The 26625-nt window shown below is 42.5% G+C and overlaps 1 protein-coding gene and 1 long non-coding RNA gene across 2 annotated transcripts; one reads left to right on the top strand and one right to left on the bottom strand.

Moving 5' to 3' along the window:
* The first annotated feature begins 638 nt into the window (after nt 1-638).
* On the top strand, nt 639-24906 carry LOC118797689 (zinc finger protein 629-like). Its single transcript, XM_036556964.1, has 15 exons — nt 639-694; nt 1811-2063; nt 2591-2882; nt 5319-6375; nt 8864-8904; nt 15064-15189; nt 15876-16042; nt 16230-16449; nt 17497-17654; nt 18742-18913; nt 19037-19156; nt 20351-20502; nt 22048-22219; nt 22343-22462; nt 23741-24906. The coding sequence occupies exons 2-15, from the start codon at nt 1860-1862 to the stop codon at nt 24280-24282; spliced, it is 3543 nt and encodes a 1180-aa protein (XP_036412857.1). The 5' UTR covers nt 639-694; nt 1811-1859; the 3' UTR covers nt 24283-24906.
* LOC118798244 lies at nt 9346-15171 on the bottom strand. The gene is made up of 4 exons (XR_005005987.1): nt 14609-15171; nt 13459-13662; nt 11235-11611; nt 9346-9553 (listed from the first exon to the last, which is right to left on the bottom strand). It is a non-coding gene; the product is annotated as an uncharacterized LOC118798244 (long non-coding RNA).
* Nucleotides 24907-26625: the final 1719 nt, after the last annotated feature.

Below are 26625 nucleotides of genomic sequence, written 5' to 3'. Positions count from 1 at the left end.
TCTCTGACTTAGTTTTATCGGTGTTTATAAAAGAATAACAGCTAATAAATAATGGAAAACACGTTTGTAACTCTCTAATAAAGGTGGTATTAATCATAACACAGCATTAATAGGATTTAATTAATCAATTAAAAGGAAGAACGTTCTCGAAAGTGGTCTATAGTGTGTTCTGGAATGAATACATATGTACATACATTGTTTCTGACAGAGCAAAACATTTTTACCACAATGTGTTAAACAGTGTTTGTTTCTTTCACTCTTGCTGAGATCATATAAAATAAAAGTCCATTGATATAGTGGTCATAAACAAACTTGGAGGCATACAATATGAAACAGATATTAGGAGCTGTGGGAGATGGAGGTGCTTACACTGAGCAGGACATCGGGAACTTCAATTAGCATCAGGAGGAATAAACTCAATTTGAGGCCACTATAAGGTCAACAAATTTATAGTCACACATACAGTCAGTAACCATCAGTACGGTCACTTGGTGTAAAAAAAAATTGTATACATTTTTTTTCCAGAAGCAATATTTTTTATTTGTTATTGTAATATATTTATCTGTTATTGATTTTAATTTTAACTTTTTTAAAGCCAAGTTATTGAACTTTTATTTTGAAATGTATCGGGACAGCGACTGGAGGTTGTGGCTGGATTCGCTCTGTTCTGTTTGGGCTACAGCACGAAGGAAAAGTAAGAATAAAAATAAAAATGTAATAAAATTTCACTGAAAGTAAAAACTAGACAGCAGTATTTCTCCCAGGCAGAGCGAAGAGGAGCACGAGCTTTAATGAGAATCTCAGAGACCGCAGGTTATTTAGCTCAATCATAGCCCTTATAACGTTACTCGAGCCTTTCAGTGAGGAAAATAAAATAAAATCACTCGTTTCGAGGTTTAGGATGTTGTTTTAGACCAAAAGGATCCAAACAGGACAAATTAGAGCTGTACAAACTAAGAAAAAAGTTCTTACACGGCTTCTTTTTCCAATTGTTCCGTTCCACCTTAAATGGTGCAGCACTTACATTCAAGTGCCTGAGGCGCCTGCGTTTGACTGTTACACCATTTAAGGTGGAACGGACAGTTACATTGAGAAGCTAATTTCAGCCTCTTGTTTTTTAAAAATTTTTTTTTTTTTGGGGTAGCTACTTTGCTTAACTCTCTATTTCACTAGTGACACGCTGAAATATGCAAAATAATGTCTTCTAATTAATGCACATATATTGATAAATCGCTCATATGTTCCATCCATCCATCCATCATCTAAACCGCTTATCCTTCTGGGTCGCGTTGGGGTGCTGGAGCCTATCCCAGCTGTCATTGGGCAGGAAGGCAGGATACACCCTGGACAGGTCGCCAGTCCATCGCAGGGCAGCTCATATGTTCCAGTAATGATAAATCAGTTTGGTCAAAAATAATTCAGACCCACTTTTTAATTTTAATGTATATATTACAGATGCATTTACAGATATGCTGAAGATTTTCAGAGGAATCCGGGCAGAGTTACAGTTTCTAGACTATGAAGGACCAACTGGGTGAGCCAGTCTGCTACGGCGCCACCCTGAGGCAGAGCAGTGCTGCAGCTCTAGTTGGTTAAGAACACCAAAGACAGAAGCTGATTGTGGGGGAAGGAGATAAACAATGACAACATAACTTTATAATGAGTTTATTTTCATAGACCCTCGCAGAATTTTGACATTGAGACATTCATGAGGTCTAAGAGGTCAATTAGGGGGTCCTGGACCCCTCAGGACCCCCTGTATTTTGCACCTTGTGTATGAATAATGTTTGTTTTTTTTCTGTTCCAGCAGACTCTGAACCAGCATCTCCAGTTACTGAAGATACTCGGCGCAGTGCAGGATGGAGGACGGAGCGCAGACTGACGACATTTTCTTGCAGCTCCACCTGCTGTACGACTCTGAAACGTCCTGCACCAAGTCAGTAGGAACTGATCTCTCCATGGATGACATCAGAAACCTGCAGGCTGAAGTGTGGAGGCTGAGAGACGCCGTCGCTGTGCTGGAAGGAAAGCTGAGTCAGAGAGCAGAGACACTCTCTGAGGAGGTCTGAGGGTCTTTCTTGGTGTTTTTGAAGAAATGATTCCCGTTTTCTGCAAGCTCAAAATGATTATCAGAATCAGAATCACTTTATTTAAGTGTGTGTTATAAATACGAGGAGTCAGTCTTAGTGAGTCACACATGTAACACACTGAACAGACCAGGCATTCACACAGACTGATAACAAGCATTTAACTAGGAGACAAATACAATAAAATACAATAAATAGAATAAAGAATATGCTGCGTCTTAAATCTCAAGGCTTATTATTCAGTATCCACTATGAATTATTCGGTATCTACTATGAATTATTCAGTATCCCATATGAATTATTCAGTGTCTGCTATGATTAATCAGTAATTACTATGAATTATTCAGTATCTGCTATGAATTATTCAGTATCCACTATGAATTGTTCAGTAATTACTATAAATTATTCAGTAACTGCTATGAATCATTCAGTATCTATTATGAATTATGAAGTATTTTTTAACCATATATATCTCTATATCATTTCTTTGATGTTCCTATCAGGAGGTGGAGGACGTCCCCGTCCTGTGTTCCGTCTGTAAAGCGAAACTAAACCACACTGAATCCCAGAACTCTGACGGAGGCAGCCTCTCTCTGCAGTGCTACACTGACCCAGACCCTACAGAGAGTGTGGACTCCAGCTGTACCGCTGCAGCTCAGACGCCCTTAAAGACGTGTTCAGTGAGGTTGGAGGACTGCAGGACCATGATGGAGCTGAGTGGACTCATCTCAGCAGAAGGAGAACGGAGCGACGGGGATGGCAGTGATCGTGAAGACGATGACTTTGTTCCCCCCAGTAAGTAAATTAATCACTTTAATGGATTAAACTAGTCTGAAATGCAGCCTGTGTGTTTGAATCCAGCTCTCAGCTGATATGTATGTAAATTTTTGGGTTTGTGTTCTTAAACTCATTCGTGTGATTAATCTGAAACAAGTTCAACGTAATATGATTTATCATGAGAACTTGTTCTTTCACTAACAGTGTGTTTTTCCACTTCATCGCTCAAAATGTGTAATGAATATGTATGTATGCAAAAGTGTGGGCACCCCTGGCCAAATTACACCCTCCAATCTTCCATCTACTCATGCAGTGTTTCCTGACCCACTGTCTGAAAAACCTCAAGGCATCCAGATCTGCCCTCAGGTTTAACAGTTGGCACGGTGTTCCTTTCATCAAATGCTGCTCCTTTATCTTTTTCCTCCAAAGAAACCTTGGTGGCCAAAGAGTTCCTATTTTACTTCATCAGTCCACAGCACTTGTTTCCAAAATGCCTCTGGCAGATCTGGATGTTATTTTGCATACTTCAGACAGTGACTTCATTTATGAATTCCTGCTGATTATAAATTAAGACTGATTCAACAATCTGATGAAAATCTTAGTTTACATGCACACTACAAGTAATCAGATTCAAAATTACGTGCCTGCAAACAGAACGCAATACCAGCTCAACTTACTATAATCTACATGCCTTTTGGTCTCGTATAATGTTTGCGCTGGTACACTGTCAGATAAAAGGTACTGACCCAGGTCTGGGGTGGAACCCTCAAAACATAATTGTTCCTTAATGCTCTACACATTCACACGGCGAGTTTACAGTGAAATTGGAACCAAATATGTAATAATAAACAGAATTGATGAGCCTGAACTCAGCTTCCTATTCACCAGCTTCGTGTTCAAATTTACTTGTTCCATCTTAAAGAGTAACTCCACCCTAAGACCTTTTTTTCATGAACAGCTGAAATGCTCTGCTTTGTAATAATAAAATATACCAGGCTTGCTTAAAATATGATCACATCTTTCCAATCATATCATTTTATCCTGGTCAGTTCCGCCTCTGCAGCGCCCACTCAACTCTGCTATGACGTGTCTTCGCACCGAAGTACGACATGTCACAGTATGCAAATCAGTCAAACGACGTTACTGCCCCCTGATGACGCCCTACTTGCACCGCACTCATTAATATGAAAGCATAGGAGCCGAGGAGATAACCACACTCATGCACTATAAACACCCCCAGCACCACCTCATAAGGCTGCGATATGCCAGCTGTAAATAACCCAGTTAATCTGAGCTTAGTTTGTAATAAAGATGGTGGACAGATTAAGTGAGGATTCTTGTGAGTTTCCATAAAGCTGCCGGTGTTGCATCCGATTCACATTTCCCTTCACAACTCAAACCCTCGGGCGCGACTCACTGAACAGACATCAACGGCAAGCAACACTGGAACTATGGAAAGCGAAACGGTTCAGGAAAGGTTAACGTTAAATGGCCATTGTCATTGACTGTGTCAGCCTTTCGTCCACACAGCCTTTTTCAGAGCTGCTTGCTGTTGATTTCTGTTCAGTGAGTGCGGTGCCCAAGGGTTTGGTTTATAAAGGGAATGTGAATTTAAGTGGTACTGAATTGGATGTAACATCAGTAAGTGCCATGAACAGCTTGTAGAACATAAGGATTTAGGGCCACTACAGCCCTGGCTGACCGGAGATGCAGTCTGCAACCTTGATGTCAAACTGAATGAAACTTAGACAGACAGAGTTCAAAGAAGTCCACTTTATTCATTCGGAATTCAGGTCATCTAAGAAATCAGGACTCGGGTTATATTGAATATGGACCTGCTGAACAGATCATTAGAAGCTGGCTGTTGCGGTTTTAGGGAATGTTCTACCGTTCAGCGCCTCTATCGCTCGCTGCTAATCATTTTCTAGCACTACGTTAACTCTTTGGTGACTTGAGTCAGTGGCTCATACTGTTCAGGCTCAAGATGCACTACCTGATCAAAAACACCTTCCCTCGGCGAAGATGGGGATGGTGGTGGAGAAAAATCTTTAACCTCGTAAGACTCTCAGTTGCACAAGTGCCATTTGATTCTGTTTCTCTCCATATTTTCTGGTAGCTAACATATGCTAGCTCTGAAAACACAGCACCCCAGCCCACCCGGTTTCCCTCGCAGCCCCACCTCCAAACCTGTAGATCACTGCAGTGCCCCTCCCAGCGTGCCCCGCCTATTTTTGAGCATTTTTTAAAGTTGAGCCAGGGGTGGAGTTGCTCTTTAAATGGTGCAACAGTGACATTCTGGTGCCTTAGATGAAGTAAAGTTCATTTGTTTTACGTCTCTGATCAGCTGGGAAATACCTGCCGCATTTGGGCTGAAAATCGGCCGATACCGATACATAGCCAATCGACCTTTCCATCTCTAGCTCTGACAACACTTTCTCCTTTCTCCTCTTTTAGGTGATGATGAGAACTGGTCACCTTCATCTGAAGTCAACAGAAGGAGGAACCGTAATCAAGCTGAACACTGGAGTCAAAGTCCGTCAAGTGGCTTACAGACTCCGGAGGAGGTTCACAGTGGAGAGAAGCTGTTCACCTGTTCGCAGTGCAAGAAGAGATTTGCCACTTCAAGAAGTCTTGCGATGCATGTGAAAAGGCACAAGAAGAACCTCCATTGCGAGGAGTGCGGCAAGGGTTTCGTCACACCAACGGAGCTGAAACTGCACGTGACAAGGCACACTGGGGCGAGCGAGTTCACGTGCCACATCTGCGGCAAGCATTTTGCTGATTCATCACGACTCGGCGTTCACTTAAAGACCCACACTGAAGAAAAGCCTTTCGGCTGTAAAGAATGTGCCAAGAGCTTCAGGACTAAAGGAACTCTTGTGCTCCACCTGAGAACACATACCGGGGAGCGGCCGTACAGGTGCTCCTACTGCAGCAGCGCCTTCAGCCACGGGACGCACCTGAAACTGCACAAGCGCATCCACACCAACGAGAAGCCGTTCAAGTGCTCTCACTGCGAGAAGACGTTTGCACGGTCGGAGGGTCTGAAGGCGCACGAGAGAGTGCACACCGACCAGAGGCCTTTCCGGTGCCCTCACTGCGGGAAGAGTTTTAGACAGAGGAGTCACCTGCTGTGTCATGAGAGATCTCACACTGGGGAGAAACCTTACCTCTGCGCAGACTGCGGGAAGAGGTTCTCCGATTCAACGCACTTCAGGGAGCACAGAAGAATTCATACCGGAGAGCGGCCTTTCCGCTGCACCGCATGCGGGAAGGGCTTCAGCAAAAAGCACACCCTCCGCCAGCACGAGAAAACACACACCGGAGAAAAGCCGTACAGGTGCCCTCAGTGCGAGAAGGCCTTCGCCAGGCCCTGCGTTCTGCGAACCCACCAAAGAATTCACTCTGGTGAAAAGCCTTACCGGTGCTGCATCTGTGGCAACTCGTTCGCCTTTTTGAGTTCTCTAAACAAACACAAGCTAAAGCACACTGTGGACTCCCCACTGGACTCGTAACAGCTTCTGTTCTCTCTCATTGTTCAGGTTTTTTATGTACACTCTTAAAAAAGATGCTTCAAAGAACACTCAAAGAACAACAAACCCTTTATTCATGCAAAGCGTTCTTTGGGTGTTCATACAGAACCATGTTGTTTACTAAAGAGAGAGTGCACATGGTTCTCTATGGCACCAAAAGGGGTTCTGTTACTGTTACAATGTCAAGCTTGCTATGTAGAACCATCTACAACACATTCTCCATCAATCCGAAGAACGATTTCACAATGCAAATAACCATTTAAGCATGCAAATGGTTCTTGGACTGTTCATGGTTCTATAAAGAACCATTTTCTTTACTAAAGGACCCTTAAAGGACCATCCTTTTTTTAGTGTGTAAGGTACCGTTTAGGTTCTGTTTTAATAACTTTTTTGGTCAGATTTCTTGGTCATCGGTTTCTGTTCTTCTGTTTCCATGAAACACAATCACACAGGGCTGGACAATGTGACAATATATATAATTATTGTGATAAATTATGTAAGAATTCAAAACAACTTATGTTACAAAATTTATGTATCGCGATATTATATTTGTGCCATATCGCCCACCTCTACAGCCATGCCAAAGCGTTATCCCAAGCTTGTGACTGCGAGTGAATAAATGAATGAATAAATAAAGTGGTGATATTGAATGCTTTCATCATGCTAATACACAAGGCAGGTCCAACCTGCTCCATTCTAGGGCCACTTGGGATAGTTACCAAACCTTTACCGCAGGGGTCTCTGGAAGACCACAGAGTTTAGCGCTCAGCCTGATTTAAGGGGCAAAATTAAAGATGCAGCCATCAGAACATCTGCTGCGCACATGACCACTCAGCTTCTACAGTGGTCTCAAAGTAGTTTCTAACGGTTCTGATAACTAGGACAGCAGTTTAAACCAGATCTGGTTTATGAAGAGCCTGGCCACTTCCTATTTCCCCCGTTATATCAAAAAACAGGACTGGAAGACAAATGGGGGTAAATGGAGCTAAACGGCTAAAACTGAAAAGTTTAAATGGTTTTTAATCAATTTCCTAGAATTTAATATAATATATATAAACTATATATATAAATATAGGCCTGTCACTATAATTAACTGAACACAGTTATTTCAGCTGATTAGTTATTTTTATTAGTTGTTAGCTTTCATAATGCCTTGGTAAGTATAACTCTGCTATCAGTGCTGTTGCACAAGGTGTCCCCCAGGGTTCAGTCCTTGGCCCTCTACTCTTCATCATCTACATTTTACCGCTAGATCAGATAATGCCGTGATGGTTTTCATTTTCATTGTTATGCTGATAATATACAAATCTACGTCCGCACCAACATCATCACTAACCTGCCTCCCCCTGCCCTAATATCTCGCTCCGTGACTATCCCTCACTTTCCTCCTTTAAAGCTCAGCATAAAACTTACCTTTTTTCTCAGCATTTTCACTCTTCTCCTCACTAATGTTTTATTTATTCTTTCCCTGCCTCTGTAAAGCGACCTTGGGTCTGAGAAAGGCGCTATACAAGTTGAACTTATTATTATTATTATAATAATCATATGTTTACATTGCAAAAAAGAATATAACTGGGTGCAGTTTCTTCTATTAGGTTGAAATAAACACACATTTATCGAGACGCATCAAGAGTTTATAAAACAACAAAAGTTCTAACTGCTGACTTGATGCTGTATCACCTTTAGAGGGCAGTGGTGAGTAATGTTTGTTTATTTGAGCGTGAGCAGCTAGGAAGCGTAATCAGCCAATCTGGTCACTTTATACTAAAAAATAGCTCAACCTAAAATTTACTTCATGTGGTAACAAGCAATTGAACTAGATTCATAACTTAGATGAATTTCAATCACTTAGATTGAAAGAATTGTTATGCATTGTATCTATTTAGGTTTTGCAAAACTAGTTAATTTACTTGTTACCACAATGTATTTTTTAAGTTGAACTGACAAACCATTTTTACAGTGTTCGCAAGTCTGACCTTCTAGAAGAGAGCAATTCTGATTCTGTTTGTTGCTACATAAACATATGAAAACAATGAATTTATTATTTACATGGCAGCTAAATTTCATAATCGTGACCAGCCTGTTGACAACAATAGCCTATTTACATTTTACAACCTCCCTAACAAGAGAGTCCCATCAAACCAAGAATGATAATTTGTTTTTTAAACATGTTCTTTCAATTATGTTCCTTTTTATACTATTTTCTGCAAAATCCCTGAATTCCAACCGTGGCTCCTCCAGTATGAATCCACTGCTCTTTATCAAATGATCCATTTGCGCCTCAGGATTCTTCTGCTGCCCTTTTCCTTTTAGTTGTGATGGATCCAGGAACTCTGTGAACCTGTGTTGTCTTTTGTAAATGAGCTAGAAAAACAAAACTGCTACAAGCTCAGCTTCGCTTCCTCTTTGGCGTGCTTCTCCTGATGCGTCCTAAAGCTCCCTAAATAAGCAAAACTCTCCCCGCAGACGGAGCAGCGATAAGGCTTCTCTCCCGTGTGCATCCTCAGGTGAGTCTTAAGGACGTCTGATCTTCTGAAGGCTTTGTCGCAGTGGACGCACTTGTACGGCCTTTCGTTCGTGTGCGTCCGCTCGTGCTGCTTGAGGTGGATCCGGCGAGAAAAGCTCCTCCCGCAGAAGGAGCACTGGTAGGGCTTCTCTCCCGAGTGTACCCTTTTATGGGTGGAGAAGTGCCTTGGATCTGAAAAGGCTTTGCCGCAAAGGTTGCATAGGTAAGGCTTCTCACCGGTGTGCGTCCTCTCGTGGCGCTGGAGGTGATTCTTGTGGCTGAACCTCATGTCGCAGTGCGAGCAGCGGTAAGGCTTTTCTCTGGTATGAACTCTGAGATGATCTTTCAGACCAGTTGAAGAAGGGAAAGCACGAAATTGCTCACTCCCGTGTGCCGTGTCATGTGCAGTTTCAGCTCTATCGATGTGATGAAACCCTTGCTGCACTCCTCGCAGTGGAAGTCCATCTCCATCTTGTGTCGTTTTATGTGTGTTTTCCAAGTTCCTGAAGTGGAAAAACTCTTCTCGCACAGCGAACAGTGAAACCGCTTCACCTCACTGTGAACCGCCTCCTGAACCTGCAAGCCATACAATGGACTTTGGTTCCTTCTTCCATGATCTTCAGACGAAGGCAACCAGTTCTCATCATCACCTAAGAGTGGAGAAAGGAGGAGGTGTTAGTGCTGCTGTGATTTGCCTGCCTGCTACATGCTTACTTATGGTGGTGCAGTGAATAGCACCGTCACCTCTCAACAAGAAGGGACTGGGTTCGGTTCCCCAGCTGGGTCCCTTCTGTGTGGAGTTTGCGTGTTCTCCCTGTGTCTGCTTGGGTTTCCTCCCACAGTCTAAAGAGTGTATGTCTGTGTCTGCCCTGTGATGGATTGGCAACCTGTCTAAGGTGTTTTCTGCCGTCCGCCCAGTGACCGCTGGGATAGGCACTTCCCGCAACCCAGAAGGATAGGCGGCTTAGACAGTGTGTGTACACATTTGATCCGGTCAGTTTTGGTTCCACGTTGCAGTTTAGCACACTAAAGAACTCTGTGTGACACGCCTGCGTCCTGTCATCATCACCTGCGTGGGCTGGGTCTCCCTGTGCTGGACATTGATGTGGTCAGTGTGCGGTCAGTTCGGCGGGCAGCCTTTTCCGTTTGAATGGAGAAAAAATAATATCCCCTCTCTCTCATGCTCTCAGATAATAAAGGATACGTTTTGGCATTTTTATGTTTTTCCAAGTTGGCTTTTGACTTTTTTTGGACCAAATAACAAATATTTGGTCTCCTACCATGACTTACTTCTCTCCTTGTTCTTTTTCTTTTTCTGGTGTTTAACTGGTGACGATGTCCTGTCTCAACTTCCTGCAACAGGTCCAAAAGTCCGACCTACCAAAAAAAGTGTTTTAACACTGCAGATGAACGAAACCACACTTCCGTTTGATCTGATCATTTATCTGATTATTCAAATGGTCATGTAAACGGCAAACGCCAATTTCTTAGTTCAGAGTAAGGTCTAGAAATCCAATTAAGAAACCCGATAAAGAGGCTGGTTTTTTGCTCAGTAATCAGATTTCTCAGTGCATGTAAACTCATACTCTGATTTCTTTCGCATTTCTCAGTCTGCGCATGTGAGAAAACAGACTGTGGTACCGGAAATAAGCAAGATTACCCTTCACTGGAACTAAGGGTTCTAGGCCAACCCCTGAAAAACAACCCCATAGCATCATCCCTCCCCCACCAAACTCTACAGCTGGCACAGTGCAGTCAGGCAGGTGACGTTCTCCTGGCACTCGCCAAACCCAGACTCGTCCATCAGACGGACAGATAGAGAAGCTGATTCATCACTCCACAGAATACCTTTCTGTGGCGACGTGCTTTACACCACTCCCCCCACCATTTAGGAGGATCAGCACTGTGAACTTCAGCACTCGGTGGTCCCACTCTGTGAGTGTGTGTGGTCTACCGCTTCGTGGCTGAGCTGTTGTTGCTCCTAGACGCTTCCTGCCTGGGGCAGATCTAGCAGGACAGAAACTTCACAAACTGACTAGTGGCAGAGGTGGCATCCTATGACAGTTCCATGTTTAAAGTCACTGAGCTCATCAGTGCGACCCTCTACTGCCACTGTTTGTCTATCCTTAGCGAGACTGCAAGGCTATGTGCTTGATTTTACTCACCTGTTAGCAATGGGTGTGCCTGAAACACCTGAAATCAATAATTACGAGGGGTGTCCCAATACTTTTGTCCATATAGTGTAATATAGGGTTGAATGAGTTTAAGAACAGAAACCTAAAAGTTTAAACCGGGTTCAAACGCACAAGCTGCATTTCAGACACTACTTACTGTGGGGAACAAAGTCATCGTCTTCATGATCACTGCCGTCCCCGTCGCTCCGTTCTCCTTCTGCTGAGATGCGTCCACTCAGCTCCATCATGGTCCTGCAGTCCTCCAGCCTCACTGAACACGTCTTTAAGGGGGGCTGAGCTGCAGCGGTACAGCCGGAGGCCACACTCTCTGTAGGGTTTGGGTCAGTGTAGCACTGCAGAGAGAGGCTGCCTCTGTCCTGCTCCACGTCCTGCACCGAGTCCTGCTGCTCACTCTCACTCACAGAGTCCGGTATGTATACTCTGGTCTCCAGCTGTGAGTTCAGAGTTCTGGGCTTCAGTGTGGTTTAGTTTCGCTTTACAGACTGAACACAGGACGGGTACGTCCTCCATCTCCTGGAAAATGCATTGATAAATTTACTGATTATTCACACAATGAGTATAAATTTAGTTCACTTATAATGAAGCATTACTCTATAAGTGCTACTTGTTACTGAACAATTCATAGCAGTTTCTAGGGATGGACAATACGGCAAAAAAATTATATCGTGATACTTCATCTGGCATTTTCATGATACACGATATTCATCACAAAATTTAGTTTTTCTAAGACTAGTTTTTCTGAGGTTGTTATAGTATCCAAGGTGGTTGCTAAGGTGCTGCTACATAGTTGCCCTGTTTTACAGATGGTTGCTAAGGTTTTTCAAAGTGGCTGCTATGGTATCTGAGGTGGTTGCTATGGTGTTTGTAGGCAGGTGGTTGCTAGGCAGTCACTATTGTATCCCAGGTGGTTGCTGGGGGGCTGCTAAGTGGTTGTTATGGTATCCACGGCAGTTGCTCAGGTGTTGTTAGGCGGTTGCTATGGTATCCAAGGTGGTTGCTAAGGTGTTGCTATGTAGTTGATCTGGTTTCACAGATAGATACTAAGTTTTTTCAAAGTGGCTGCTATGGCATCCCAGGTGGTTGCTATGGTGTTTGTAGTCATTTGGCATCGGACATAGATGGTCAGATGGTTGCTAAAATGTTGCTAGGCGGTTGCCATGGTGTATGGGGTGTTTATTAAGTCACTGGTAGGGAGTTGGCAAGTTGTAGCTACGTGTTGTTGAAAATGAAGAGGTGTCTAAGGGAGGAACAAGGGATGAGAAAACAACACATAGAGGAGTGCAGGTCAGTGTGGTGGATCAGAGCTTGAGAACCTGCCCTGAGTGAGGACATGAATTTTGGTGGCTGTCGGGCAAAGAAATAATAGGGCTTGTGTGGGGGGCACAAATGAATGGGAGTCTATGGGAGAAACGAGGGATGAGAAAAAAAAAGACAAACAGATGAGTGCAGATCAAAACGACATTGGATTCATGCTCGGGGGCCTGCCCCGAGATAGTATATGTGAAACGGTGTCTTGTGGTCAAGCAGACCAGTACAGTAGATGGACATCCAATTTTTTTTACCCCATTCATTCCTATGGGAAAAAATTCAAATTTATCAAAAAGCTGTATACAAGCACAGCGTTCCCAATCAGACCGAACATTCCAGAGATGGAACGGTGTCGATATCTTGAAAACTGTGGCGTGAGTTAGCGGACTAAAATCGGGCAGAAAAATAAGATAAAAATAGGGAAAAAAGAAGTATATAAATTGGATAACAATAGTGCACAATCACTAATTATGCTTACTTTGTAATGAAACACGATGATCAGTGTGCTTTAAATATGTGTGCCAAAATATGCTCAGAAAAGTGTACGGTGACATAATCTATCACAATATTGATAAAATATTGTGATATTGCCCACCCCTAGTAGCATCTGGATAGGTTTAATAAGGCATACAATAATTTAATATAAATAGACACTTAATAATAAATAGCATATGCTGAATAAGAAATGAAACTTATTGTGAGAATCATAGTGGTTACTGGATAATTCATAGTAAATACTGAATTATTTAGAGTTATTTAAAGTGTTTAATAAATGACTTACTGCATAATTCATAGGTACTGAATAAGATTTAAGATTACGTAACAGGCCTCAAATTCACAACAGGATAGCTGAGATGTTGCTTATTATTCTTTATTCTATTTATATTTATTGTATTTTATTGTATTTGTCTCCTAGTTAAATGCTTGTTATCAGTCTGTGTGAATGCCTGGTCTGTTCAGTGTGTTACATGTGTGACTCACTAAGACTGACTCCTCGTATTTATAACACACACTTAAATAAAGTGATTCTGATTCAAGAGAGACCCTCAGACCTCCTTAGAGAGTGTCTCTCAGCCTCCACACTTCAGCCTGCAGGTTTCTGATGTCGTCCATGGAGAGATCAGTTCCTACTGACTTGGTGCAGGACGTTTCAGAGTCGTACAGCAGGTGGAGCTGCAGGAAAACCTCTCCCTCCTTCGTAGATCTGCTCTCCATCCTGCACCGCGCTGAGTATCTTCAGCGGTGAGGAGCAGATACTGTAAGGACAAGAAACAGACAACGACATCTATTCAAGACCAGCTTCTGGTGGAAGCTGGTTTCAGATGGTCTAAGCTCCTACCAAAGGGGAATGCCACCATAATATCAAAATATCTGCATAACTAAATGGTTAAATCATTCACAGTGGCCGAGTCAGAATTGTTCACAGTGGTGGTGATAGGAACCAGACGTCCACCTCTAAAAGCTCCCTCACAGAAAGTTACTACATGAAATGGTTATGAATTCACTGCCTGATGACTGAGACACTGTTTTATGACAGTTTTGAGAAAAATGTTGGTCTATAAGAGATTTTTTTCCAAGTGTATTTGTGGTAGAAAGGTCTGCTATGTGTCCAAAAGTATCCAGACGCCCCTTCTAATTAGTGAGTTCTGCTACTATAATGTCACAGCTTGTATAATCTCCATAGAAAAGCACTGACCAATAGAATGGGATGCTCTGGACTAGGCCAATGCCAAGCATGGGCTAGGGGATCCTGCATTGGGCTGAGGAGCAGTGGAACTGGAGTGATGGAGCTCCAACAGTACCTTTTGGATGAGTTGGAGTGATCCAGAACTGACCATCCAACATCACTACCTGACCTCACTAATGCTCAATCAAATCCTCACAGCAATGTTACGTTTGTGTTGTAGTCATGGCGACCCCTGGTTCCTATCACCACCACTGTAAAGACATTTGAGTCTCTACAACCAACTATTTCCAATCTGAAATCACTCTGTTTACATCTCAAGGAGAAATTCAGAAAATTTGGTGGAATTCTCCTTTAACCGGTTGACCAGCATAGGGAATTTTCAGTTTTCACAGCTGGATTTCCACCTTAGACCATCAAGAAGCAAGCAAATCACCATCTAACACCAGTTTAGATCATCTGACAGTAATAAAAGGGGTTCTTTGGTGCTTTTCCAGAGCTCTAGCTAGCTAGGTTACCTGCTGATGTTGGGAGCTAGCTCCTTTTAGCTCGTCTGAGATGGTTGACCGACTGGATTTGGCTGATAAACCAGTCGAAGTTGCTGTTATAATCCAACTAAACCATCAAACTCAAACGAAATGCATCATATTTTACCCTTTAAAGCAGCAAAACTGGCCGTTAGCTTGCTATTCGCCAGCTTACCGTTCGAATTTTCCGTTCCACCTTAAATGGTACAGCAGTTACATACATACCTGAGGCGCCAGAATGTGACTGCTGCACTATTTAAGGTGGAACGGAAAATTCGAAAAGGCCGACAGCTTTGACTGCTCGTAAACCGGTCTACCTATTTCCAGCTTGACTTTGCGAAGCTGTTGTTTTAGAAAAGGCTCCAAACTACTCCGCAGCTCCGCAGCTGTGCCGTTTTTGGGGGTTTTGCTCCGGTTTTCTTCGGGTCGGTATTTGTAAATTACAGGCCGAACCGGCAGGTGGCGACAGAGCGGCCCTGCCTCTTCCAGGCTTGAGGACGAGGAAGTGGATGTAGTGTTTATACACAGAGAACAGAGAAATAAAACACAGATAAAGCTCTTCTTCGCCGGAGGTGAGTCTGCCAAGCGAACGGAACAGAACCTCACATTAGAGGAGTCATCAGTTAAACGTAGTGTCTGGCTGAAATGCGCCTAGAACCATTTATCTAGAACCGTTTATCTAGAACCGTTCCTCTATAAACGTATGTGTGGGACTCTTCGTGTCTGCATGTCTAAAGCTTCACTTAGAACTGTGTGTCTAACTCTCTCTCCACCTCTGAGTGCTCTCTCTCTTTCCCTCGATAACTGGCCACTTTATTAGAAACACCCACCTTGGGCTTCCACTCACTGGCCACTTTATTGGAAACACCCACTCTGTGCTTCCACTAACCGGCCACTTTATTGGAAACACCCTCTCTGTGCTTCCACTAACCGGCCACTATATTAGAAACACCCACCTTGTGCTTCCACTAACTGGCCACTTTATTGGAAACACCCACCCTGTGTTTCCACTGACTGGACACTTTATTAGAAACACCTACCCTGTGCTTCCACTGACTGGCCACTTTATTAGAAACACCCACCCTGTGCTTCCACTGACTGGCCACTTTATTAGAAACACCCACCCTGTGCTTCCACTGACTGGCCACTTTATTAGAAACACCTACCCTGTGCTTCCACTGACTGGTCCCTGTATCATTCGTGCTCTGTCTCTTAGGAGGATGTGCAGGGTTGTAAAGCTGGGCTGAAGCTCTCTGAGCTTCTGACCATAACACACCGTCAGAGATGGAGGACGAGCCCAGTCTGACTCTGCACTGCTACAGTGACCCAGATCCTGAGGACACACCGGACCAGCACAGAGTCCAAGACATGGAGCAGGACGCAGCTGGAGTTCAGCCTGAGGGTGAAACTGAACCAGAAAACATGGTGAGTTCTCTGTGTCTGTGAAGAGCGGGTTCTTCTTAAATAAAAGTCCTCTAGAACACATTTTTGGACATTTTAACACACTGTAATGCTAAAAATAGAAAAAAATGAAAACTTTTAGCTCCTTTTTTTGATCCATTCCAACTTAGAGAACTAAATGTCACCTTTATTTGCGTGTGGTCATGTGCAGGAGGTGGAGCAGGACAGAGGCAGCCTCTCTCTGCAGTGCTACACTGACCCAAACCCTACAGAGAGTGTGGACTCCAGCTGTACCGCTGCAGCTCAGACGCCCTTAAAGACGTGTTCAGTGAGGCTGGAGGACTGCAGGGCAGCACTGACGGTGGATTTAAACCACAGAAAATATGGAGAAGTGGACGTGGCGGCTGAAGAGGGCGATTTAACTCCTCCCGGTAAAGCCTTGGGTTCACTACACGACTTTAAAAGTCTGAACAGATTATGAAGACTGGGTGTCTCACACTATCAGACTGGTTTTTGGGCGACTAAAATATTGGGAATCACATTAAATGTTTAGGTGTCACACAGTACTCAACTTTTAAGCTGCTGCTGAACCGAACGGAGCTCACTGAACTCACACGAACTCTCGAAAACTCTCACGTTCTCCTGTTACTAGGAAACGCAAATAAACAAACATGAGCTGCTGCTGCTGTTTTCTCTGACATTTTCTTTGGGACGTGTAAACAGAAATCTAACTAGCCTCTCTTTAAACCCCTCTTTGGCTGAATGGTTAAGTTCCACGTCTCCCATGTGGGAGAGCAGGTCCACCCAGCTCAGAGAAGCAGGCCTGTGACAGTTTGTGCTGGTAATGTCATGGCGCTGTGTGTATGAGGTCATTAGATCTGTCATCGCCACTTTAAGCATGTGTTTATCGCAGAAATTCATATTGCGATAACGATAAAAATACGATTTACCATGCAGCACTAATCCACCTCTAAAAGCTCCCTCACAGAAAGTTCCTACATGAAATGGTTATGAATTCACTGCCTGATGACTGAGACACTGTTTTATGATAGTTTAGAGAACTTAAACTCCATTCATGGTGGAGGGATACATGCAGGGCGCTGTGAGGCAAAATAGTCCCCAAAGAAAACTTATTATTCCAGATTTTCCACTATTTTCCATCATCAACATTCCATATAAACTCAGAAGACTCGTGTAGGTTCACTGGTGGTTCTGGACAGTAAATAAAATGTCTATATTTGTGTTGTAGTCATGGCGACCCCTGGTTCCTATCACCACCACTGTGAAGACATCTGAACCATTTCACACCAAACCACTCTGAATCTCTGTTTACATCTCACAGACTCAGTTATACAGAAATTTTGAAAAATCAGTGGAGTTTCCCTTTTCAGTCATATCCACAGCAGAGTAATGTTTGTTGTCGGTTCAGACGAGACGCTGTTCACAGGTACAGATGCATTAAGACTGTATTTCTCCAGGCAGCGGTGACAGGGTTCCGTCTGAAGAACACACCGAAGAACCGCTCCGTCCCTGTTCTGACTGTGGAGAGACCTTCAGAAGCAGAGATCTCCTCAGTCATCACCAGAGAACACACACTGCAGCTTCGGATCAGGGAACGCACCGCGGGGAGAACACGGTGAGTGGGAGCAGCAGAGTCATTTAACCAGAACTAGTTTCTGGGTTCCCTCGGTTCTACATCTGTTTATCAACAGGGGGTTCGGCCTTCTTAAAGCGCCTGAGAACCTAAACCTGTGTGGTTTATCTGTCCGGTGTGGGAACACAAGTACAGTCTAAAAGCTGGTTCTTCAAGGGTTCTTTAGTAAAGACAGTGGTTCTGTATCAAACCATGAGCACTCAAAGAACCCTTTGCAGGATTAATTGGTTTTTGCATGGTGAAATGGTTCTTCAGACTAATGGAGAATGTGCTATAGGTGGTTGTATAGAGAACCTTTTTGAAAAAGGGTTCTATATAACATCAAAAAGTGTTCTGCTACTGGTAGGAGCTTTTCACCTGGCAAGCCTGACTAAATGGAAGAACCCTTTTTGGAGCTTTTCAAAAAAAGTTCTATATAGAACCATCTACAACACATTCTCCATCAAACTGAAGAACCATTTGTTTACTCATGAAAAGGGTACTTTGAGTGTTCATGATTGTGTATAGAACTGTTTTCTCCAAGAAGCCTTGTAGAACCGTATTTTTGGAGCGTGTGTGTATTTAAACACTTTTTGAAAAAGATTCTATATAACACCAAAAAGTGTTCTCCTATTGTTCCGATGTCAAGCTTGAGACAGTAGAAGAACCCTTTTTTGTGCTATATAGAACCCTTTTCAGAAAGGTTTATACATAGAACCATCTACAGCACATCCACCATCAATCTGAAGAACCATTTAATGATGCAAAGAACTCTTTAATCATGTAAAAGGTTCTTTGAGTGTTGATGGTTCTGTATAGAACCATTTTCTTTGACTTGAATATCTCCAAAACTTCCACCACAAGTGGCTGAATCTCAAACGGCTCCCTGCTCCCTACATAGTGCACTACGTAGGAGTCTAAATACTGGATCCTGCAGCCCAACAGTGTTTAACACAGCTAAGAAAGAGTCCACACTCGATACATGATGCACTGTTTGGCTAGACGTTCTAAATTTTCATAGCTAGAACACTATTTAGGAAGTACAGAGCTGAACTTTATTTCATACTGACTCTCCTCCTGAATCTCTCAGCACTGCACGGTTCTGAAGAGCGAGGATCCTCCGGTTCCTCAGCGATGTTCCAGGTGCTGCGTTAAGTTCCACTGTCCTTTCTGCCCCCCCGCTGTTTACAAACCCCGTCACGACGCCTACAGCGTCAACAAACACCTGCAGTGCCACCTGAAGCACGCAGTGCGCCAGAGAGGTTCGTCACGTCACTCAGACTTTATTCTCCCTATAATAACCCTGAATAATCTGATTATCCTTCTGTAATGTTCTATCAGAAGGTTCTGCTCCTGTTTCCATGTTCCTCTTTCTCTTTCTTTAGGCTACATTATCTGCATGTGTCATTTGGGCTGCAGGCCGAGAGGTCACTTCCACTGCCCCATCTGCGGCAGCACGGTCATCAGGAAGGACGACGCGCAGAGCCACATCGGCTCCTGTCGAGGTAACGCTAAAGGGATCCAGCAGGGGAAGAAAACTCGTCATTTCCCTCAGGGGAATCCACAGCGCCACCTTAAGGGCTGTTCCAGTACTGTATTATCGCAGGGGGCTGACGTCGTCTCCGCAGGAAGTACGCTGAGGCCTTTAAGCTTCTTGATCTTTGGTCTTTTTTTTTTGAGGGGGGGTGTTCCTGTTTCTTGCCAAACGTGGTCGTATTCAGTTCCACCCCACTAGTCAGGACTCCCCCCAGTCACAAGATACCACCAGCTCTAGGGGGGGTGAAGGTAAACACAGGCTTCCTCTGAGTCCTGAGAAACTCCACTGCATCTTTTCAAACTGACACTAACGCAGCGTCACTGTACAGCTGAACACACTCGGAGGAGAACACTAACCACAGATCTGATACTTCAGCTAACAGACGCCTGCGCCCACTACCATCGCGCTGAGTGATGGGGCAGACGGGGGGCCACCCTACCCACCCAGAGAGAGCGAGGACCACCGCTGTATGTGGTTCTATGTAGAGCCTTGATGGAGAATGTACTGTAGATGGTTCTATCTAGCACCCAAAATGGTTTCTTCTGTTATTACAAGCTTGGCATCGTAACAATAGCAGAACCCTTTATGGTGCTATATAGAACCAATTTCTAAAAGGTTCTGCATAGAACCCTTTACAACACATCCTCCATTAATCTGAAGAACCATTTCCTTGTGCAGAGAACTGTTAAATCATGCAAATGGTTCTTTGAGTGTTCATGGTTCTATATAGCCATTTACTTTACTAAAGAACCCTAGAAGAACCATCTTTTTAAGTTTTATAGGGCTGGGCATTATGACAATATAGATTATTATCATGATAAATCATGTCTCAATACAATACAGTCTGCTGTTCTGACCATATTGTGTGTTTCGTCAGTACTTGCAGATACTGACCAACTGCATGATTTATTATAAAGAGAGTAAAATTCGTCCAGTTTAACTGGATTTAATGCCAAATACTGAATAAAACTCTGTTTTCACAGTTTTTGATTATTTTTTATAATTGTAGATTCCTTTTTCTCTGTTCCAGCTGATCAGACGTGTGAACAAATAAATATCGTGTCTTTACGTGTATTGTGAAAATGTATCACGATATGTTTTTGCGGTATCGCCCAGCTCCAGTACTGACATTAACAAATTCATCACCTCTCTGTGTCCGAAGCGTCCGAAGCTCCCAGTGAAGAGAGGCTCCATCCCTGTTCTGACTGTGGAGAGACGTTCAAAACCAAATATCTCCTCAGTTACCATCTGAGAACACACACCGGAGAGAAACCGCACGCCTCGGTTCAGGAGACACGCGCCGGAGAGAACAGAGTGAGTACAGCAACGAAACTTTAACCAGCCTCATCATACAGTACAGGCCTACAGTTCTCACTGTGGGGTTACGTGGAGGTCAGGAGGTCCAGCGTTACCAACACTGAGCGTATCTCCAGGTTTATTTATCGCTTTAATAGCTGGGTTTGTCACTTTATTGCTGTATTTTACTTCACATTAGACTTATTATTTAACTACTAAGTGATATGTTACATATACACACTTTAAAAGATGGTTCTGTAAGGGTTCTGTAGTGCAGAAAATGGTTCTATAGACCACCCAAAGTTCTTTAATTCTTACAGGCTTGACATTGTCACAACTAAAGAACCCTTTTTGGTGCAATATAGAACCTTATTTTAAAAAGGTTCCATATGGAACCGTCTGCAGCACGTTCTCCATCAGTCTTAAAAAACGATTTCACCATGCAAAGAACCATTTAATTATGCCAAGAGTTCTTTCAGTGTTCATGGTTCTGTATATAACTGTTTTCTTTACTAAGGAACCCTTGAAGAACATTTTAAGAGTGTAGTAGAATATAAATAGTGTACACGAATCTCCCTTTTTGAAGGGTTCCATACAGCACCAAAAGGGTTCTGCTACTGTTACGATGTCAAGCTTGTATCGATAGAAGAACGTTTTGAGGTGCTATTTAGAACCAGCTACAGCACATTCGCCATCAATCTAAAGAACCATTTCACCATGCAGTGTTGTAGATGGTTCTATATAGAACCTTCTTGAAAAGCACCAAAAAAGGGTTCTTCTGTTGTGTCAGGCTTGACATCGTAACAGTAGCAGAACCGTTTTCAAGAAGGTTCTATACTGAACCAGCTACAGCACATTCTCCATTAATCTGAAGAACCATTTCACCATGCAGTGTTGTAGATGGTTCTATATGGAACCTTCTTGAAAAGCACCAAAAAGGTTTCTTTTATCATGTCAAGCTTGACATCGTAACAGTAGCAGAACCCTTTTCAAAAAGGTTCTATGTAGAACCATCTGCAGCACATTTTCCATCAATCTAAAGAACCATTTCACCATGCAGTGTTGTAGATGGTTCTATATAGAACCTTCTTGAAAAGCACCAAAAAGGGTTCTTCTGTTGTGTCAGGCTTGGCATCATAACAGTAGCAGAACCCTTTTCAAGAAGGTTCTATATAGAACCAGCTACATTACATTCTGCATCAATCTCAAGAACCATTTCACCATGCAGTGTTGTAGATGGTTCTATATAGAACCTTCTTGAAAAGCACCAAAAAAGGGTTATTCTATTGTGTCAGGCTTGACATCGTAACAGTAGCAGAACCCTTTTCAAGAAGGTTCTATACTGAACCAGCTACATCACATTCTGCATCAATCTGAAGAACCGTTTCATGATGCAGAGAACCACTTAATCATGCAAAGGGTTCTTTAAGTGTTCATGGTTCTATACAGAATCATTGTCTTTGCTAAAGAACCCTTGAAGAACCATTTTTTTAAGAGTGTAGTGTAAAGTCTTCCCAGAAGTGTAGAGGCTGCAAGGTTTTTCTCTCCTCCTGAATCTCTCAGCACTGCACGGTTCTGAAGAGCGAGGATCCTCCGGTTCCTCAGCGATGTTCCAGGTGCTGCGTTAAGTTCCACTGTCCTTTCTGCCCCCCCGCTGTTTACAAACCCCGTCATGACGCCTACAGCGTCAACAAACACTTGCAGTGCCACCTGAAGCACGCAGTGCGCCAGAGAGGTTCGTCACGTCACTCAGACTTAATTCTCTCTATAATAACCCTGAATAATCTGATTATCCTTCTGTAATGTTCTATCAGAAGGTTCTGCTCCTGTTTCCATGTTCCTCTTTCTCTTTCTTTAGGCTACATTATCTGCATGTGTCATTTGGGCTGCAGGCCGAGAGGTCACTTCCACTGCCCCATCTGCGGCAGCACGGTCATCAGGAAGGACGACGCGCAGAGCCACATCGGCTCCTGTCGAGGTAACGTCACAGAACCCTGAAGAGACCCTTATATCTGTAGTTAAGCTTATATCGTCTGTCAGTAATGTTCCTCAGCAGATAAAAACACTGTAAAAGAGAACACAAGTGCAGTGAGAAGCATGGTTACTGTAGCTGGGACACAGTTGCTATGGTAATGATGCTCTTCACAGGAGAACAACCCAAAAGCAAAGCTGTGTTTAAAGCACAAACCATATTGTTTATTTGGTGTTTTTCGGTTTATTTTATTGTTATTATCATTATTATTGGCATTAAAGGAGGACGAAACACAGGAACCGGACATACATATCGCTGTTGTCGGGAGAAAACCTCATATTTCAGTTTTTGACATAATTTGAAAATGCCTGTTGCCCTTTACGTTGTATGTAAATTTCATGATGAATGGACTAAAAGAAACGGCCCAAAATGACTTGCATTAAAAGTAAAGTATGTTTTTTCCTTCTCCTGTAAAGTTACCATTTTGGAGATACAAGGTTTTCTTCCGACAACAACGATATAGTGTGTTGTGGTGTCTAACAAAATACAAAACCATGAGGTGACTCATCTGCTTCAGCTCTAAAATCTGACCAATCACAGAAGTAGCTTCGTCAAAGTATGTGATGTCGCTGATACTCACTTGCGTTTATACTGTTCTTGTCTTGTCTCGGCCCAGGTTTCCAAATCGTGTTATAGTAATATAGTTTTAATCACTATTAGCACATTTATTAGTTTCTTTAGTTCATTTTTTTTCTTCGCTAAAATTTAAATGTCTGTTTTTGCTGCTGGTAAAGCCTCACAATAGCACCGCATTCCACCATAAGAACATCATACCAACAGTGAAACATGGTGCTGGTAGTATGATGGTCTGTGGCTGCTTTGATTCTGCAGGACCTGGATGACTCTTAATAATTGATGGAACCATGAATGGGGGGGGGGATTACTTTTTCACATGCGTGACATAGGTTTTGAGTAAATCTTTACCTTCAATAAATGGAATGATCGTTTAAAAGCTGCATTTTGTGTTTACTCATGTTGTCTTCCTCTTATTAAAATTAGTTGGATGATCTGAAACATTTAAATGCGACAAATTAGCAAAAATGGAAGAAATCAGGTGAGGGGCAAATACTTTCTCACAGCACTGTACCTAAAAGCTGCCCAGCACTGTGGAAATAACTCAGCGGCTGGGTGGAAAAAAATAACCCAGCAGTTTGTAAAGTCCCCCAAACTGACGCGTTACTGTCAGATTAAAACTGTCATTTCAATATTTTCTTATTCTTTTAGGCAACAGCGTCAAACCCCCGTCTGAAAGGCGAGCGGAGGACACGCCTCATCTCTGTCCTCACTGTGGGAAGATTCTGAAAAGCAAGCGCAATCTCGTCCACCACCAGAGGATTCACACCGGAGAGAAGCCCTACCTGTGCGCCTCCTGCGGAAAGCAGTTCTCCAGCCTTTGCTCCTTCTCAGTCCACCAGGTAACTCACAGCGGAGAACGGCCTCACCGCTGCTCCGCCTGTGGGAAGAGCTTCAAACGCAAGTCTGAGTGTTTGATCCACCAGAGGAGACACAGCGGAGAGAAGCCCTACCTGTGCGCTACCTGTGGAAAACAGCTGTCCAGTAGGAAAACCCTGTCAGCCCACCAGAAAACACACAGCGGGGAACGACCGCACCGCTGCCTCACCTGCGGAAAGAGCTTCACGCTGAAGTCCAGCCTCACCGCCCACAGAGGGACGCACACGCGGCCCTACGACTGCCCTCAGTGCGGGAAGAGCTTCGCCAGATCTGACAATCTGAGAGCTCATCAGAGAACGCACGCCAAAGACTGATCCCTGACGGAACCGTTCTTCGTACAGGAACCGTTCTACCAAACGTGAGTGTAGCTGCTGCGAAATGACCGAGGCTGGACTGGAAGACTGGAAGTTCTTTACATTGTGAAATGGATCTTCAGATTGATGAGAAATGAGCTGTAGATGGTTCTATGTAGAACCTTTTTAAATATGGTTCTTATATTGTATAGAGGCTTGACCTTGTAAACAATAGCAGTACCCTTTCTGGTGCTATAACACATTTTCCATCAATCTGAAGAACCGTTTCACCATGCAAAGAACCATTTAAGCATGCAAATAGTTCTGTATAGAGAACTGATGGTTCTAAATAGAACCCTTGAAGAAACATCGTTTTTTAACACGTACAACAGCAAATCTCAGCACAATAAAATGAATATATTTTGAGATGTCCAGTAAACTTTTGTTTAATCCGTGAATTGAAAGTTTAAAAATGACCCGTGTTGAATGTATATGGGGGGGGATACGGGGTTCTCTAACTGACTACTTTGGGGGTCTTAGTTGTAACAGTGTGTTATTAAACTAACCCACCTGTGTGAAAGTGGTCACTCATCACTGTGAATTACTTTACTTTTAATGTAATAAATTTGGTGGAAAAGTTTAAAAGCCACATGATTTAACGGTTCTAGGAAGAACCCTTAAATTGAAATAGAACCTTTACATCATGTGAAGGTTCTTTACACCTTTAAAAGGTTCCTCACACTTGGAAATCTCTTTTTCAAACATGGTTCTTTATGGAACCAGAAGTGGTTCTACTATGATGTCACTGAAATAGGTATTTTTACACCTCTTTTTTGTTGTTTTTTTGTTGTTTTAGTTCTGGATCTGCTGAAATTTTGAAAATTGAAATTTTGGGCAGTTTTTGGCAGTTGGCATTTTTTCAAAATGAAAAATTAATTTAAAAAAATGTTCTTTATATAAGATTATTTATTTTGATTTCTAGCTTGATGTGATTATTTTTAACTCATGTAACTCATGTAAATATTTATCAAAATAATTGATCAGCATCTGAGTGATGTTCGAATTTGATAATTCAGACCACCATGACAGTTGTTCTGTATTTATTGTAAGAATCTGAGCCAAAATACCTGCAACGTTGGTTTGTTTGTAATATATATTGTAATATATAATTGTTCCATTTCTGTGAAATTCATTTTGTCACTGTAGAAATATCAGATATCTGCATCAGCCAGAATTCCCATATCAATATTCCCATTCCTGCTACAAACCTTCCTCCACAGTCAGACCACAATAAACATGACTGGTCCTCATTGTTGTGTGTGAGCTGCAGTGAAGGTGGGTTAAGGTTCTCCTCAGTCATTTTGGAGTTCGGACCCCAAAGCTTCGGAGAAGAACTGGAAAAGAACTTTTCCATCCAACTTACAAAACAGTAATTTCACATTCTTCCAGCCTCATTTACTCTTGTGGCTCTGGATAAACCCAAATCTGAAAACTCCCATATGGGAAAAAACACAAATATTCCAAATGAATTGATCAAATATATTCTTGCAACATATAAAAATGGCCAAAAATGTATATGTTAAATATATAAATTGAAATATATTTTAAAATTGATTATTTAACAAATACATTTCTTGGCCATTTTCATACACTGCAAAAACATATTTGATAAACACATTTGGAATATATTTTTTCTGTATGGGATGTAATCAGCCCGATCATTTCAAATGCAACTATAACACAATAATCAATGTTGCCCATCAAATTTCACTTCACATAACTTAATAAACCCAAAAAAATCCTGAAATGTTCTCTTTGTAGCCATTTATCCATAATGGATGTCAACTATGCTGGTGATGCATTCTGTCAGATCACTGAGCTCAACCTAAATATTTAGGCATTTTTGATGTTTTGTTTTATATTTAAAAAAATAAACATAAATGACTGCCACTGGGCGCCTAGCAGCCCACAGGTAGAAAACCACTGGTGTAGTCTGAATAGCAAAAATTACTGTTACAACGCCCATATTACTGTCTGTTTCCTTTCATTTTAATGAATGTAAAAAATAAATAGCACCGATTCATAGAATTTTAATACTGAGCAACATATAAACTTCTATATATTTTTTTTTCCATTAACAATTGTCTTTTTTAAAAAAATCCACAGATGTTACATCTAAAATTGTCAAAAGCCCTGTAAGTTCTTAAAATAGGAAATTTAAAGATTTTTGCTTTAATGTTATTATAAATGCAGGGAATGGCTGGTAGATTTCACAGAAATGTGTGAAAGTGATAAACTAATTAGAGGTGCAGTAAGCAAATTTGGAGAATGATGGTTTATATTTGAACTCTACAGAAAAACATA

This window comes from Colossoma macropomum, unplaced genomic scaffold, assembly GCF_904425465.1.
Source record: "Colossoma macropomum unplaced genomic scaffold, Colossoma_macropomum, whole genome shotgun sequence".
Lineage (NCBI taxonomy): Eukaryota > Metazoa > Chordata > Actinopteri > Characiformes > Serrasalmidae > Colossoma > Colossoma macropomum.
The sequence above is the reverse complement of the archived record's forward strand: the minus strand, read 5'-3'. Positions and strand labels throughout refer to the sequence as shown.